This window comes from Gorilla gorilla, chromosome 1, assembly GCF_029281585.2.
Source record: "Gorilla gorilla gorilla isolate KB3781 chromosome 1, NHGRI_mGorGor1-v2.1_pri, whole genome shotgun sequence".
In the NCBI taxonomy this organism is placed as follows: Eukaryota; Metazoa; Chordata; class Mammalia; order Primates; family Hominidae; genus Gorilla; species Gorilla gorilla.
In genome coordinates, this window is record NC_073224.2 from 73,576,363 (window position 1) to 73,594,215 (window position 17,853).

Consider the following 17,853-nt stretch of genomic DNA (forward strand, 5'->3'; position numbering starts at 1 on the left):
GCAATTATACAGGCATATATCCATAGAACTAAGTGACAAGGAAAACACCCATAAAATGTTGCCATAGCTGACACATGCTTACAGTTAAGAGTTGCTAGGTTCTCACAAAGTTTTGTTTACATGAACTTAACGTCTAACACATGACAGCCAACTACGTGCCCTAGATAAGATCAAATGATATATGACACAGGTGCCCAGTAAGTGCCTGTTGAATGAATATTACATGAAAATACTATGAAAAGTAACGTGATGCAAAAGTTAAGGGTATTGCTAATACTCTTAAGGCTCATTTTTCCATCCGAAAGTTGAAACATGAATTACAGGATTATCGAAGAGGTTCCTTTGCAATCTTTGTGGTGTTCACAGTCATGGGAAACATTGCCACCAAAACCTTTTAATAAAAGCACACGCTGGGGAAAGAACGTATGTAACAACACATTATTGATTAAATAGCGGCCCCTTGGTCGAAAAAAGACATCAAGAAGGAACATTTTTAAGGTAAGGAAGACCCCCTTTTGTCACAGCTTATTGGCTTACTATTTTTAAAAAGCAGATAGCTTTATATATTAGTCTCATTTAAAATCCGTCTCTGGAGGAGCCCCAGATAGGGGAGGAGAAGGGAGCTCTAACAAGTTTCTGGACAAAGTGGGAATCCTCGGAGGTACGTTCAGCCATCACGGTCTGCAGAGAAAGGCAGATTCTCAGCCCAGGGCTGAGACGTTTCCTTGTGGAAGCCGACTCACCTTCCCTCCTGGAGGTGGCCCGGGCTGCGGGCAGGAGGAGCGAGAAGCAGAGGCAGCAGCCCAGCCAGAGCGCAGGCATGGCGGGGCCAGGCCGCTCAGTCTCTGTCTCCGCTGCAGGGGTCGCTGCCCGGCGCCTCGGTTGGTGGTTCTCACTCTGCGCTCCGCTGTGCCTTCCTTTTCCTTGATCAGGTGGTTTTATCGACTCTTCTACCTGACTCAGTCCTGACAGGAAGAGAGCCTGTGTTTCAGGGTGTGACTCACCTGTGAATAAGGAGGACCCAGCCCTCCAGAGGCAGACAAACACACACAGCACAAACCGGGCTGGAAAAGCGCTCCCCGCAGCCGCCCGCTCCCCCTCGCAGCGAGGAGGGCGCACACCTGGCCCGGGCCAAGGGTGTGGCACAGAGGCTGCGGCCCGGGAGCCTTTGCCTGGAATGTGCCAGATTCCCCGGAGCCCTCCTTCTCTCCCGGGGTGGTCCAGGGCAGATTCACAGAGGTAGACAGCAGCCCGCCCCTTCCTCAAACTGGGAGGCTCAATCTTAAGAGCGCTAACTCAGAAATAAGGCAGCAGCCCGAATCAGCTCCGGCTTAAAGGACATCAAGGAAGACAAGTCAGTCGGAGAGTCACAACAGGGTCCTCTCCACCCTCCAGTTTAGGGTCAACCTCTCCTTTCTCCAGGCTGAACCAAGGGTTTCTCTCCTGGTCCACATAACTTCCTGCTCACCAGGGTTAGCAACTCATAAAGTAACCTATTGACTAGCCAACCTCCCTATAAAGACTGAGTATCGTTTTCTTTTTGTTTGTTTTTTTTGTTTGTTGGTTGGTTTTTGTTTTCGTTTTCAATGGCACCATCATAGCGCACTGCAGCCTCCAACCCCTGGGCTCAAGCAATCCTCCCGCCTCAGCCTCTTGAGTAGCTAGGGCTACAGGCAAATGTCACCACACCCAGCTAATTTTTTAATTTTTTGTAGAGACGAGGTCTTGCTGTGTTGGGCAGGCTGACCTTGAATTCCTGGCCTCAAGTAATCCTCCTGCCTTGGCCTCCCAAAGTGCTGGGATTATAGGCATAAACACCATCCCCGGCCCACTTTATATTCCTAACTAGTATAGTATCTAGCTTGCAGTTGGTGCTTCATAAATATTGGCTTGAAATGAATAAGAAAGAGGATCTAGATACCAAACTCTTTCACATCTTAGAGTGTATTTCTCAGCCACTCTCCGTGGGCACTAGAGAAAATATTTGTTGAGACCAACTTTGAATGTTATCCACTAGCACAGTGCTAGCTGAAGTGAGTAATATCTAGACAACTGCAAATCTTGGTATAAACTATATTGTCTCTTCTCCTAAGGAGGCTAGTGACAATAATTCAGAGAGGTGGCTGTCAAGAAGGCTTTGGTTCCTGCTAGAGATTTAAAAATTGCTAGAGCTTTATAAATACACAATCTGTCCAAAACAACCAACCCTTCTTCTCAACATTGAGGCCTACAAAGGCCCCCAATAAATAGCTGTTTGCTGACTAAATATATGAATATTCTGTAGATTGTTCTGTGGATGACAACAACATAAGATAATGAACAAATCATCCAGGGCAGACATAAGTGTCAAAGGTTCTAAAAACTTCGGTTCATGCATGGCATGGAGACCAGTGTGGGCTGACTGGGATAGCTAGGGATGGTTTTTTACAGAACGTGGAGCATGAACTGGGTGTTAGGAATAGCTGGGGTCTGAATACAGAACCCAAGAATGGTAGGGGCAAGACAGGTTGCTGCAAACTGGCTGACACCTATTCTAAAATCTCCAGCAATAAAACCTGAGGAATAGAAAAGAAACTCCAACTTTCTCATCCAAGGCTTGATTCTCTTCTACTCTGCCCAGGATTCAAACAAATTACACAAATATTCTTCTCTCTCAAAACTCAGAGTCTCCAGCTACAGCTAAGGTTTCAGTTCACAGAGACCAGGTATTTAGAATTTTCCCTTCTAGTCGCTGGTGCCTTGAGGAGGCTGAGGTCCTGTCCCTGAGTCCCATCTTTGTTGTGCAATTCACCACGGTCCTGCAGGAACAAGGAAAAGGGCCCTACAAAATAAAGTCTTGAAGGAAGATTTCATTTTAGTGCAAATTGCTATAGTTTATTATACGTTAAAAGTTGGAACAGATGTTTTCATCTAGCATCATTTTGGGACAGTGATAATAGCAATACAAACACATAAGTAATGCTTACTATTTGTCAGTCGCTGTTGTAAATCCATTATCTCATTAAAATTTTAATCTTTAAAACAACTTTATGAATTAGGTGTACTATTAATTTCCCCATTTTACAGACAAGAAAACACAGGCATGCGAAAGTCAGGTAACATGCTCAAAGTCACACTGCTAGTAAGTTGCAAAGCCAAGGTTCAAAACCAGGCTATATGACTCCACAATCCATTAGCTCTTTGTTACGTCAGATTAAAAAGTACCATAAAAAAAAAAGACAAATTCACAACACTGAATGAATTCAACATGCAATCAAAGGTTATTTATCAATGACCATTATAACCTAGCCAGATTGTAGACTATTGGCCTACATCAATAAATTCAAGTCACAAAAGACTCTGAACAAATATTTCTAATTTTTCCCAAGATGTTAGTTCTGGAAGGACTTCCAGAGGTCATCTGGACCAGGGGCAGCAAATGGGCAGCAGGCCCCTGGGCACCGGACCCACCAGCAGCCTCTTTTATGTGAACAGTGCAGGATTTAAAACATATTTTTAAAATGTAAACGCCTTAAGGCAGGCACTCCCCAACTTTTCTCAGTTCCCACCTCTTCACATTGCCTTATTCTGGGCTTCTCCACACATCCAAACAACTGTCTGGCTCAGGCTTGACACCCCTGCTCTGGCCTCATCCCTTACCTTGCTCAGGGACAATATCAACCCCTTTTACCAATCTGAGAATTCTTCTCTAGTGCATTACTGAGGTTAAGAGAGTTCTAGTGGCCAAAAGTTGAGGCTTAGGCAGGTTCCCAGGGCCAAATCCTGGCTTCTATTCATCAAAGCAGTTACTTTGCTTTCTGTGATCCTTAGTTTCTTAATCTATAAAATGGAGATAATATTAAAACACTTACCTAGTAGGGTTATTAGGGTTAATGAATTATCTAGGGCTCAGAACAGCACCAGGCACATCATATGTACTATACAGATATAGCCATAATAAGAACAATAATTATTGTTTTAAAAATTATTATTATCTCTGAGTGAGCACTAATCATTTTTCTGTTGTTAAAATTACTAACAAATACCATATGAGAAAGATGAAATTTTTGCTTCAATCCATCTAATTAATTATTGAATCATTATTTTAAAATTTTGTGGAACTCTTGGCCTAATCCACGTTCATGCCCATATTACCAATATTTACTTGGATGCCATTAATTATTTCATATTTTTGCTACATATCTGGAATTTTCCTTCACATACGGATTTTCTTACCAAATGTTTCAATTTCTTTTTTTCTTTTTTTTTTTTTTTGAGACGGAGTCTCACTCTGTCACCCAGGCCGAAGTGCAGTGGCACAGTCTCAGCTCACTGCAACCTCCACCTCCCGGGTTCAAGCGATTCTCCTGCCTAAGCCTTCTGAATAGCTGGGATTGCTGGCAGGTGCCACCATACGTGGCTAATTTTTGTGTTTTTTAATAGAGATGGGATTTCACCATGTTAGCCAGGCTGGTCTTGTATTCCTGACCTCAAGTGATCCTCCCGCCTCGGCCTCCCAAAGTGCTGGGATTACAGGCCTGAGCCACTGTGCCCAGCCTGTTTCAAAATTTGTGAAACAGAGCAAGACTCTATCTCAAAAAAAAAAAAAAAAAAAAAAAATTGTGAATTTAAAACTTCACTTTCAGACAGGTAGGGATCTTACATTTCAAGGAAAAAGGTAAAGGTAAAGATTTAAATGTATTCTTAGGATTACCTTTAATTAACACATGGCTTTTCAAAAAAGCAAAAACAAAAATCTATTTGCTTTTCCATATGGCCCAAATAAATATATATTTTTTCAAATCCAGACAAAAGTCAACTTAATACTACTCAGTAATAAAAAGGAATAAACTACTGATACATACACAGCATGGGTGAATCTCAAAGCATTGTGCTAAAACAAGCCAGGCACAAGAGCCCAGATACTACGTGATTCCATTTAAATGAATTCTAGAGAAGGTAAAACTACAAAGCAAGAAAGCAGATCAGTGGTTGCCAGGGACAGGGACTGACTGCAATGGGCCGTGAGGATACTTCTGGAGGATGAAATAAATATTCTAAAATATTACTGTGGTCAAAAGTAATCAATTGCTGGTGAGGCTCAGTGGCTCACACCTGTAATCCAGCACTTTGGAGGCTGAGGTGAGCAGATCACCTGAGGTTAGGAGTTTGAGACCAGCCTGGCCAACATGGTAAAATCCTGTCTCTACTAAAAACACAAAAATTAGCTGGGCCTGGTGGCGCTCACCTGTAATCCCTGCTACTTGGGAGGCTGAGGCAGGAGAATCGTTTGAATCCGGGAGGCAGAGGTTGCAGTGAGCCGAGATCGATCATGCCACTGCACTCCAGCCTGGCCAACAGAGTGAGACTCTGTCTCCAAAAAAAAAAAAAAAAGAAAACTCTATTGTACACTTAAAATTGGATTGTATACAAAATGTCTCGAGAAACTGATATAAAAAAGAGAAAATCTCAAAAGAATATATTTCATAATTCAGATACTTTAATTCAAATGTGCTAACTCAAAGCAACCACTGGAAACATACCAGTGTTTGCATAAGTTGTGTGACAAAACCAGGCCTGTCAAAACCATCTCTGCTGGTTTGGATCAGCACTAAGTGGCCAGCTCAGACCTTTGGGCAGAGACACCACCCAAGCATTGCAGGAGGACCCCTCTTCTGGAAACCTGTTTTGGCAATTTACAAAAAGTAAAAGATGCTTTTTGAAATGTTTGCATAGGAGCATGAATTTTAAACCCGTCTCAGACTTTTGTTCTAGAAAGTGAGCGCTTGAATTTTCATCTGATCCTCCCCAAATTTGTCCATTTAGATTGTAACTCCTTGTGTTGGTGAGGATAATGCTCTACGTAGAAGTTCTCCAACCACAGAGCGGAAAAGGACTGGGGCATTCCCACCGGGTGTGGCCAGGAAGGCTGAGGCCCTGGAAGTCCCCTTTGTTCATTGTTGCTTTTGCAGCTCACAGTCATCACCCAGGGGACTTTTCTTTCTACAGTGCTGTATAAATCATTTCACAGAATGGTCACCTCTCCACCCAACCCCCCAAATAGAATTATAAGTAACATGTTGATTTTTCCCTTGAGTTCCATCATTACCTTAGTTTACTTTCAGAAGGAATGTCTGGCATGTCATCCTCTTTCAAACTCACTTATGATAAAAACTGAAGTACTGGCTGTTAACATGCCAGCAACGGACAGGGCTGTTGGTCCCAGTTCCCTGCCTTTTAAAAAATCTCCCCAGATAGTTCTAATTATGTCAGCATTCACATTACAATTTTAAATGTAAAATATAGCAATCAGGAAAAAAAAATTTTTTTAACTCCCCTTTGTTCTTAATTGGTAAAGGAAAATGTCCATAAATGGAAATGGTTCAGTGTTTCCTGGATCGTCTGGGTAAATTCTCTGAGGCTGGCCGGACTCCAGAAAACAATGTTCTCTGAAGCAAAACCCTGGCTGAAGTGGCAAGCTTCCATTTTATGCAGAAACATATGTGGTGTGCCCACAGCTAGTTTTCAGGGAGCGGTAGAGGCCAGACCAGAACTGAAGTAATGTCGTTTATTTATTAAAGGGACATGATCCTTTTTCTGTGGTTGGCTGGTGGTACACCTGGGCCAGAGATGTGGTGGGAAATCAACACACGAAGAAGAACTTCATTTGCGTCTTTTTTGGTGTAGCTATTATAGACAGAAATATTCAAATCAATTAATAGTTAAACAATACAAAAAAATGAGGCCGGATGTGGTGGCTCATGCTTGTAATCTCAGCACTTTGGGAGGCCGAGGCAGGTGGATCAGTTGAGATCAGGAGTTTGAGACCAGCCTGGCCAACACAATGAAACTCCGTCTCTACTAAAAATAAAAAAATAAAAAATAAATTACCCAGGCGTGGTGGCATGCACCTGTAGTCCCAGCTACCTGGGAGGCTAAGGCAGGAGAATCACTTGAACCTAGGAGGCAGAGGTTGCAGTGAGCCGAGAGCACGCCACTACACTCCAACCTGGGCGACAGAGCGAGACTCCATCTCAGACAAAAAAAAAAAAAAAAAAAAAATCGGGAAGGAGCACAGAGAAGAGGGGCATAAGCTGAGAGAAAGCAAAATAGACACAGAAAAAAATCAAAACAAAACAGAGGACAAAAGATTCTGAGAGAGGGACATTTAGTAGATTTCAAGGCTGTGTCAGTTGTTGTGTTCCTTTAAACTGAAATTTGGGCATCCGTGCATCTGTGAAATGTTGATTAGTAGATGAAACATTGCCAATGGTTCCTCAACCATGCTTATGCTTGGACCATAGATATTTGAATTTGAATGAGAGGCAAAGGAGACCACTGCAGTGAAAATTCTTGTCTCCATTGCAGTGGTGGGGGCCAGGGCTGTATCACATGCAGCCTTGACAAGATAAGCTAGAAATGAGAGGTGGCTACCCTCAGATCAGAGATCCTACCTTTGCCTTTGTAAGGAAGAAATGAATTCAGGAAACAGTGTTTCTAAATGTATTTCTAAATTTAAATCTGAATTTTTCCACCTTTAATAATTTAAATTGCAAAGTCTGAAAAACTCTATAGCATTTAGAAACCTGTCCTCTGCCTTTAAATGGGAAACTTTGGGTGTGTTTTCAATGTCTGATAATAATCTTGACAATTACAATACTAATAGCCACACTGTAGTGAATATTCTGCATACGCCCAGCTCAGTGATGAGAGCCTTTATAGGGATTATGGAGTTCACTGTTCACCACCATCCCATGAAGCAGGTGTTATTATTATCCTCATTTTGAGGTTACCCAGGCTCCCACACAAATCCACACCGATACCTCTCTCTAGAATTATTATTCAACTACAATATAAAAACAAATTAAGCCACTCACTGAACAAATACGCTCTATAATTTAAAAAACAAAATTGAATTGGATCTTTCATAAAATATGACATGCCTGTTCCTTATAACATACACTGTATGTTCTATAGTCACCGCTCTGCAGCAGGTAAGCAATAAACAAAGTTTGGCTATTAGGGGTGCATTTTCCTTGTCATGTTACCTTTGTTATTCTTCAGCATATGACGGCTTCGATTCTTATGCAACATCCTTTTGTGTCATCCAATCAGATCTTGTATGGTTTTCTGTTGGTCTGATACCTTAATCCAGATATAAGAGTACGTTATTAAGTAATTCGATTCTTGAACGCCTTAGAACAATTGGAAGTTATTTTCGGCATAGTGATAATAGTCTGAGCTTGTGCAAGAGCTCAAGAATTTAGTAGCTATATCTCCGAACTCAGCTTTTCTAGGTCTGGGTTACACAGAAATCCCTAAACATTCCTGGGTGGTTCTTTTGCAGGAAACTTGCAGATTGGTTATTCCACTGCGCTTTAATGATGGAGAGAGCTACAAATAATCACAGAAAAATCTAGAGACCTTCCTCATTAACCTAAAAATTTCTCATAGTCTCAATATGTTTATTTAGATTAAGTAGGAAAATTAATTCAGTGATTCAGACAACTTAAACCAAAATGACACATTTGCCTCAACCACCTGGCTGTTTTAGGTGAATTTATTTTAGGCCTGAATTATTTGGACAACTATTTCAGTGCTCTGTTTTTTATTATATGAATACAAAGTAAAACAAGGTTTAATTGTCATTGCTTTATCAAATTAACTAATGCCTTTGCTATTTTCTTTTCTCAGGGTCCTCTATTAATACAACCCTTATAATTTACTTCGAAAATTTCAGCTTAAGCAGAATATGGCTACATGGTTTTGCAACAAAATTGTTTATATGGAATTGAATACATCTATGTGCCTCAGGTAAACATAAAGTGGTGTAAAAGGAAAATAAATCATGGGACCCCCAAATCACTAAGCCAAAGGGGAGAGTCAAGCTGGGAACTGCATTACACAAACCTGCCTCCCATTTTGTTTCTAAATAAGATAGTTACAAAGATAAAAAAGCTACACACCTCTCTCACAATTTGCCCACTAGGAAATTCCTTGTGGGCCCCAAGATCAAGTTCTGTTGAATTTCACCCTGACAAGGTAAACTGATAGCTTATCTTTACCGGTACGGGACAAAGGACAGAACTTAAAGTTATCCCTCTACTCACCTGAGACAAATGTATATCTGATCACTTCCTCTGCCTTGTATTTTATCTTATGTAAAAATGCTGATTCGCTGAGCTAAAGGAATACATAAGTGACTATTCCTTTACCCACCCTTACATGTGAATGGCTAATCGAAGACTCAAAAGAATGCAACCGTTGGCCTCTTATCTATACACACCTTCAAGACATTCCTTCCTTTTTTCCTAATATCCGCCCTTTCCCCTTTAAATATTGAAGTTCTCAAAATCATTTTTGGAGAAAGGCATAGGTCTGTCTTCCAGGTGTAAGATGCCCTTAACTTTGGCTTCTAAACTTCTAAATTGATTGAGATTTGTCTAAGATACTTTTTGGCTTACAGTGGATTACACTTATGCTAAAAATTCTACACACACATGGATATGTATTACTTGAACTCTAGGTAGAAAATCTTTTAAGAAAGATTTTGGGGGCTTTGGTTGATTCGGTTTTTTTTGAGATGGAGTCTCACTCTGTTACCCAGGCTGGAGTGCAGTGGTGTGATCTCGGCTTAGCTGGGACTACAGGTGCCCGCCACCGCGTCCGGCTAATGTTTTGTATTTTTAGTAGAGAAGGAGTTTCCCCGTGTTAGCCAGGGTGGTCTCGATCTCCTGACCTCAGGTGATGCGCCCGCCTCGGCCTCCCAAAGTGCTGGGATTACAGGCATGAGCCACCGCGCCTGGCCAGTTGATTTGGTTTTTAGATTTTAATCTTGCACTCTCTCTCTCTCTCTCTCTCTATATATATATATAATTTATTTATTTATTTATTTTTTGAGTTGGAGTCTTGCTCTGTCACCTAGGCTGGAGTGCAGTGGCGTGATCTCGGCTCACTGTAACCTCCGCCTCCCGGGTTCAAGCGATTCTTCTGCCTCAGCCTCCTGAGTAGCTGAGACTACAGGCGTGTGTGTCCAGCTAATTTTTTGTATTTTTAGTAGAGACGCGGTTTCACCATATTTGCCAGGATAATCTTGATCTCTGGACCTCATGATCTGCCCGCCTTGGCCTCCCAAAGTGCTGGGATTACAGGTGTGAGCCAACGCACCCAGCCTATTATCTTTTAAAAGGGGTGGGGCAGGGGGCGGCAATTCTAAATCTTTGGACCGTTTGAGGCCTGATGTAAAACCCATGTTAGAAGAAACTGTCTCATTGTTATCTGCGTGCTAATCTTTCTTGCTGGAAATTTCTGAAGAATTTTTATTAACTTGATAAATACATTTATTTTAATAAATATTATTTTAATGAACTTCCTCTTAGAACCAGATCTTGTCTAATCAGTCAACCACATTGTTGATTTCTCCTCTGGAATACAGACAGAGCTGAAACAGTGAAAACAGAAAATGCCATGTTGATTCAGACCAATGTACCCTTACACCGAACCAAGCTGTATCTGACAGAAGCACCAGTGGATGTTTTGGGAGTGGGTTGCTCTCATTACACCAACTTCAGTGTTTAGCAAAACAGTCTAAAAGATCCTCATATTTTCTAATTCACATGCTATGGAATTATCATCCACAAATTTAACCAACTCTTTTAAATATTTTTAAAATATATTTTCTAGGTGTTGTTGGTCTGATAAATAAAATCAACTTTTATTATATTATTAATACAAGGACCTCACAATTGTTACTGGTTTTACTGCTTTAGGATTTGCTAATCCTTTTTTCCAATCTCTTAAGGTTTTGTTAACTTTATCTATATGTTTCTTTGCCTTTCTGGCTGAAAAATCCTACTTTTAGACTCTTCTAGTAGCCTGTCCTGGTGATGATTTTTGTTTACTTTCCTTAGGAAGTTTCTAAGCTTTCCCATGTGTCTTGACAAAGAAAGATCAGACTGTAAAAATTTCTCACATTTGAATACACTGCAGCTTGTATACTGGGGCATAACTCTTTCTAATGGGGGTTGGGGGGAGTTCCAGACAGGTCACCTAGTATGATTAAGCCCAGTGCTGGCACCTGGCACAGGACAGTTCAGAGGGTGGGATTGGCAGAGCACTGAAATTCAGCACAGAGTTTCCCTTGCCATGCCATGCACCCTGGCACAGGCCTGTGTGCATCTAGAGGAAGGAAAACTTTTCTCTAATTGCTCTGCTTAGAGAGGCTCTCTTAACTTAATTTAATTTTTTATTTTTGTGGGTCCATACTAGGTATATATATTTATGAGGTACATGAGATACTTTGATACAGGCATGCAATGCGTAATAATCATGTCCTGGAAAATGAGGTATCCATCCCCTTAAGCATTTATCCTTTGTGTTACAAACAATTCAGTGGTACTCTTTTATTTTTATTTTTTAATTTATTATTATTATTATTATTATTTGAGACAAAGTCTTGCTCTGTCACCAGGCAAGAGTGCAGTGGTGTGATCTCAGCTCACTGCAACCTCCACCTCCTGGGTTCAAGGGATTCTCCTGCCTCAGCCTCCCAAGTAGCTGGGACTACAGGCGTGTGTCACCACACCAGGCTAATTTTTTGTATTTTTAGTAGAGATGGGGTTTCACCTTGTTGGCCAGGATGGTCTCGATCTCTTGACCTCGTGATCCGCCCACCTCAGCTTCCCAAAGTCCTGGGATTACAGGTGTGAGGCACCACACCCGGCCACAGCTTTTTTTTTGTTTTTGTTTTTTGTATCCATTAAACATCCCCACTTTTCCTCCACCTCCTGCTACCCTTCCCAGCCTCTGGTAACCAATCTTCCACTCCCTATCTCCATGAGTTCAATTGTTTTGATTTTTAGCCCCTACAAATAAGTGAGAACGTGCAAAGTTTGCCTTTCTGTGCCTGGCTGATTTCACTTAACATATGACCTCCAGTTTCATCCATGTTGTTGTAGATGACAGGATCTCATTCCTTTTTATAGCTGAATAGTACTCCATTGTGTATATGTGCCACATTCTCTTTATCCATTCATTTGTTGATGAACACTTAGGTTGCTTCCAAATCTTGGCTATTGTGAACAGTGCTGCCAAAAAAATGGGAGTGCAGATATTTCTTTGATATACTGATTTCCTTTATTTCGGGGTATATATCTAGCAGTAGGATTTCTGGGTCATATGGTAGCTATATTTTTCGTTTTTTGAGAAGCCCAAGAAGCACCTTTTTGCTAGCCTTCTGCCTGGAGGGGTCACATTTTCTAATTTGCACCAAAATGTCTGCTGAGCTTGCCATGGCCCTCCTCCTCAGCCATCAGCAGCAAATGAAAACCAAAGGATCAGTCTACATGACTTCTTGGTATGAAGCTGAGAATTCAGATCCCATCGTTTAATAGTTCTAATTTGGATTGTTTTTAATATAATAAGACCAGTTTTCATTGAATTTCTTATTTCACCTTTCTGCTTACTCCAGTTTTTATGACCTTTTCCAAAAGGTTTCTTTTTCTCTGCACTGATTTCATGTTCAGCATCAACTTCAGTGAAATACCATCTGGAAGATTAAACCATGTATTACGTGTTCTAGGTAATTTGCAATCATTGTAGAAAACATTGCTTACTATACCAATCTTTGGGGGATATCTCTCCCAGCACATTTTCCTCCATCCAAAAAAACAACCGCCTTTTTTCTCTAAGCAGTTCCGTATGTATAGCAAAATATTACCTCTAGTTCTGGGGTACTTAAAATTTTTAAATAATTTCTGGTGTGGAATCTTAGTAACTTTTTTGAATGTCTAAACAAATGACTGTTGTTCTATCTTATATGTAAATTTATTTATGCTCCCAAAGAGCCATTCTAGTGTGATCCTGTCTCCAGGAAACCATGCTTCCATTTCCAGAGTGAGTTGCTTGCCTATGTTTATGAGAGATTCTGTCAGCCTAACTCCCTATCTGTATAGCGGAGTTAGACAGATTCTCAGGCAGCTCTATCCAGTGAAAATTTCTGCAATGATGCAAATGTTCTATATTTTTGCTCCGTAACAGGGTAGCCACCAGCCACATGTGTAATGTGAGTGAGGAGCTGAATTTTTAATTAATTAAATTTTAATTTTAATAGCCACTTGTGGCTAGTGACTACTGTATTGGACAGTACAGGTCCAAGGCCTTCTCTGGAACCCTTTTCATGAATGGACATCACACTAGTCCCTCCTTCACAGTGATTGCTTGTAACAAAATACTGCTTCTTCTTGTCAGCAGTCCCATAGTTTCTCCCCCAAGTTCTTGTGAAATTATCTTACGTGTCACATAAATTCTTCTGACCCTGAATTTTCACTAGCAAATATTACAGGGTTTTTGTTTTTTTTTTTAAATAGGGTCTCGCTCTGTCATCCAGGCTGGAGTGCAGTGGAGTGATCACAGCTCACTGTAGCCTCAGCCTCCTGGTTTTAGGTGATTCTCCCTCCTCAGCTTCCCAGATAGCTGGAACTACAGGTGCACGCCGCCACACCCAGCTAATTTTTGTATTTTTTGTAGAGATGAGGTTTCGCTATGTTGCCCAGGATAGTCTCAAACTTCTGAGCTCAAGTGATCTGCCCACCTCGGCCTCCCAAAAGTGGTGGGAATACAGGTGTGAGTCATCGTGCTCAGCCAAATATCAGTTTTACGTTAATAAACCCCCGTAAACTAGATGCCTAGAACTTGGGAGTAAGTCCTTTGCTCTTTCAGTTTTACCTTCATGAGACTGACATTTGGAAAGTTGTGCATATTTTTGTTTCTACAATTGCAGGGCATTCACACTTGTCTAGGAAAGTTGCTATATTTGAAGGGCATCCTGTGAAAAATGAAATGATTACAGTTTGTAAAATATGTATCAGAAAAATGTGTTTAAATTTGCTTTCTAGTACATTCTTGAAAACTTAGTTATTATAATCATCTACAAATGGAATTTACCTACAAAAACGATCATCACAATTGCAGGTTTCAAAAGTATATAATCTTTTTAAAGAAAATAATATGATACAGGAAAGAGAAAAAAGTGCTTATAACCTGCCTTTTTTGGGGACTGTAGGCTAAATTATTTATATTAAAATTCTTTTATAGTAAATTCTTTATATTAAAGCCTAACAGTAAAATATTTTGCTGTGCTCATTCTTTTATTTCCTTGTCCAATGAATTTCTTGGATTATCTGCTATAAGCCAGCATTGTGGTAGACATTTGATAAGTAATACAGTGCCACCCTACATAATCCATGGAAAAGGATGATAAGTCCTAGGCAAGAAGGGAACCAAAGGAAAAAATATGATTATGAGGTACAGTTTCAAGGCTTTTCCTGATAGAGTAAGTTTCATTGCAAGAGAACAATGAATTAACCACTTCAATCTTTCTTTCTTTTTTCTTTTCTTAAGACAGGGTCTCATTCTATCAGCCAAGCTGGAGTGCAGTAGCATGATCTCTGTTTACTGCAGCCTCAAACTTCCAGACTCAAGCAATCCTCCCACCTCAGCATCCCAGGCAGCTGGCAATACAGGCGCACACCATGAAGCCCAACTAATTTTTTAATTTTTTGTAGAGATGGGGTTTCACCATGTTGCGCAGGCTGGTCTCAAACTCCTGTGCTCAAGCAATCCACGTGCCTTGGCCTCCCAAAGTGCTGGGATTACAGGCATGAGCCATTGTTTCCAGCCCCACTTTGATCTTTCTAATAAATGACTACTCAACTGTTAAGACTATAAATCAGCTTGAAGAACAGTAAGGGATCTTAAATATTACTGTCTTTGGTATGCTGGGGACAGTTGGGCTTGTCAGAGAGTCTGTAGGCTGGGGACTCTTTCAATGGTACCCATTTTCTCATCTTCCTCAGAATAAAACCCAAAGTCATTCTGTGTCCTCTCAGGTCATATGTGATATGCCCTGCCCCACCTTTCCAACTCATCCTCTGCAGTTCTCTCTCCTCATCCTATCTGCTCCAGCCACTCTGGTCCCTCTGCTGTTTTCCAGACAACGAAGCAAATTCCACCTCCAAGCTCATCCCCTCCTGAGGGTGCCTACAATCACATGCCACCTCCCGCTCCTGCTTAGCCTCTATTCCTTTCCTTGCTTTATGTTGTTTCTTATTACTTATCACCTCCTAACATAAGATTCATTATTTATTATTTATCTCCCCCTATAGAATGTAAGTTTCATGATGGCAGGGACTTTGCATTATAGCAAGGCATGGAACAGTGCCTGCCTCTTAATAGGCCCTCAGTAATATCTTTTTGAATGAATAAATGATACATGTTTTGTACTTATTTTACAAGGTTGAATCACTCACCTTTCTATATCTAAGTTTAAACATTAGTATGAAGAGAGAAGTTATAACTTATAAAATTACCCCTTAAGAGTGTTAGGAAAGGCTAGGCACAGTGGGTCACACCTGTAATCCCAGCACTTTGGGAGGCCGTGGTGGGCGGATCACCTGAGGTCAGAGTTTGAGACCAGCCTGGCCAACATGGTGAAACCCTGTCTCTACTAAAAGTACAAAAATTAGCCAGGTGTGGTGGCACATGCCTGTAATTCCAGCTACTTGGGAGGCTGAGGCAGGAGAATCACTTGAACCCAGGGGGCGGAGGTTGCAGTGAGCTGAGATCATGCCACTTCACTCCAGCCTGGGCAAAAGAGTGAGACTCCATCTCAAAAAAAAAAAAAAAGAGGGAGAGAATGTTAGGAAGATAATTAATGTTATACAGATTTGACCTGCTGGAGGACAAACCATTCTAAAACTCAATTTTTTTATTTTATTGAAATAATCTCAAACCATACATTCATACAACTAAAATTAATATATAAAAGAATGGCATACAACTATAATAGAAATTGTGTAAGAACCAGTGAACCTCAAAATGAGATAATGCTGCCGGGCACAGTGGCTCACGCGTGTAATTCTAGCACTTTGGGAGGACTAAGCGGGTGGAACACCTGAGGTCAGGAGTTTGAGACCCACCTGGCCAACATGGTGAAACCCCGTTTCTACTAAAAATACAAAAATTAGCTGGGCATGGTGCACATGCCTGTGGTTGCAGCTATTCGGGAGGCTGAGGCAGGAGAATCGCTTGAACTCAGGAGGTGGAAGTTGCAGTGAGCCAAGATTGCGCCACTGCACTCCAGCCTGAATGACAGAGCAAGACTCCATTTCAAAAAATAAAAAAATAGATAATGCTTATGCTGTTGTTTATAAATCATTCCTTATGTTTAGAGTGTGAAGATTAAGAAGAGAAGAGACTTGCACATAGACCAAGGGTGTTAATGGAAGGCAGAAAGAAAGTTAAAATCTTCAATGCCTCTTTGCATTCAAGTTCTTGGTCTCATAGCAGGGAAAGTGTCCACTGACCCAGGCATTCCACAGTTCCATAAATTAAGGGTCATTTAATCAAAACTTCTGCTACACTTTAAATGTTTCTCCCCTCCAAAACTCATGTTGAAATGTAATTGCCATTGTAATGGTATTAAGAGGTATGACCCATAATAGGTGATTAGGTATTAAACCACCCGCATGGGGTCTATTTAATTCCCTTTTTAAAAAGGGCTTTTAGGAGTAGGTTATCTTTCTTGGCTCTTTTGCTCTTCTACCATTTGAGGAAAGGTGTTCCTCCCTTCTAGGGTATGCAGCATTTAAGGCGCCATCTTGGAAGTGGTGACCCAGACCTTACCAGGCACCAAAACTACCAGCACCTTGACCTTGAACTTCCCAGCCTCCAGAACTGTGAGAAATAAATTTCTGTTGTTTATAAATTACTCCATTTCACGTATCTGTTATAACTGCACAAAACAAACGAAGATATCTTCACTGTCCCCTGGGAGACCCATATTCACCAATCTAGGCAGTTAAAAAGAGTCAGGGTAGTTTTTATCCCCTATTTTTCACATTCTTTTTTTTTTTTTGTGATGGGAAGGAAATTTTATGGCAGCAGGTGTTAACTAACTCACTTCAGTGTTTGCAAACTTTGAAAGCCATAAACTTATTTTTAAACTTTCCATCAGCTGGGATGCATTTATCTGCAAGTAACAGAAATCTCAACTGAAAATGTTATTTATAGCTGGGCGCGGTGGCTCACGCCTGTAATCCCAGCACTTTGGGAGGCCGAGGTGGGCGGATCACGAGGTCAGGAGATCGAGACCATCCAGGCTAACATGATGAAACCCCGTCTGTACTAAAAAATACAAAAAATTAGCCGGGCGTGGTGGCGGGTGCCTGTAGTCCCAGCTACTCCGGAGGCTGAGGCAGGAGAATGGTGCGAACCTGGGAGGCGGAGCTTGCAGTGAGCCAAAATCGCACCACTGCACTCCAGCCTGGGCAACAGAGCGATACTCCATCTCAGGAAAAAAAAAAAAATGGTATTTATAATAAGCACATTTATAGGCTTACATACGGAAAATTCTGAGGATGAGTGGAAAATAGAGTTAAATTACCCTGTAGTTCAATAATATCATCAAGAATACAAGTTCTATGTTTCTCTTCCATCGTCCACTTCATCTAAAGGCTTGTTCCCCTCATAGTTGTAGACTGGGTGCCAGTAGCAATTAAGGTTGGATGCTTCCTTATTTTTCTAAACAGGAGAGATCAGACCCTTCTCCCTCAAACTCCAAACAAAAATCTTTCCTGATTGAGCCTATCATATGCCATCTCCCAGCCTGTAATTATCACCAGGAAAAGGCTTCATGCTGACTAGTTTAAGCCTGGGTATCTTAATCACTGGCAAAAGGGATGGGATACTTATGATTGGCTTAAGTCAGAGGTCAGAAAACTATAGATGCAGGCCAAATCCTGCTTGCCAGATGTTTGGGGGAAGTTTTATTAAAACACAGTTACGTCTTCCTCTAAATATTGTCTATGGCTACTT

General features: G+C 41.1%; 1 protein-coding gene across 1 annotated transcript in view; it reads right to left on the bottom strand.

Annotated features, from left to right (window-relative positions):
- LAMC2 (laminin subunit gamma 2) overlaps positions 1-8,124 on the bottom strand; it is a 65,986-nt gene extending 57,862 nt beyond the window's left edge. Inside the window, exons 1-2 of the mRNA XM_004028026.4 lie at positions 8,028-8,124; positions 744-965 (exon numbers count right to left, since the gene is read on the bottom strand). Coding sequence (XP_004028075.2) covers positions 744-965; positions 8,028-8,073 — 268 coding nt within the window. The 5' untranslated portion in view covers positions 8,074-8,124. The remainder of the gene's footprint in view (positions 1-743; positions 966-8,027) is intronic.
- Positions 8,125-17,853: the final 9,729 nt, after the last annotated feature.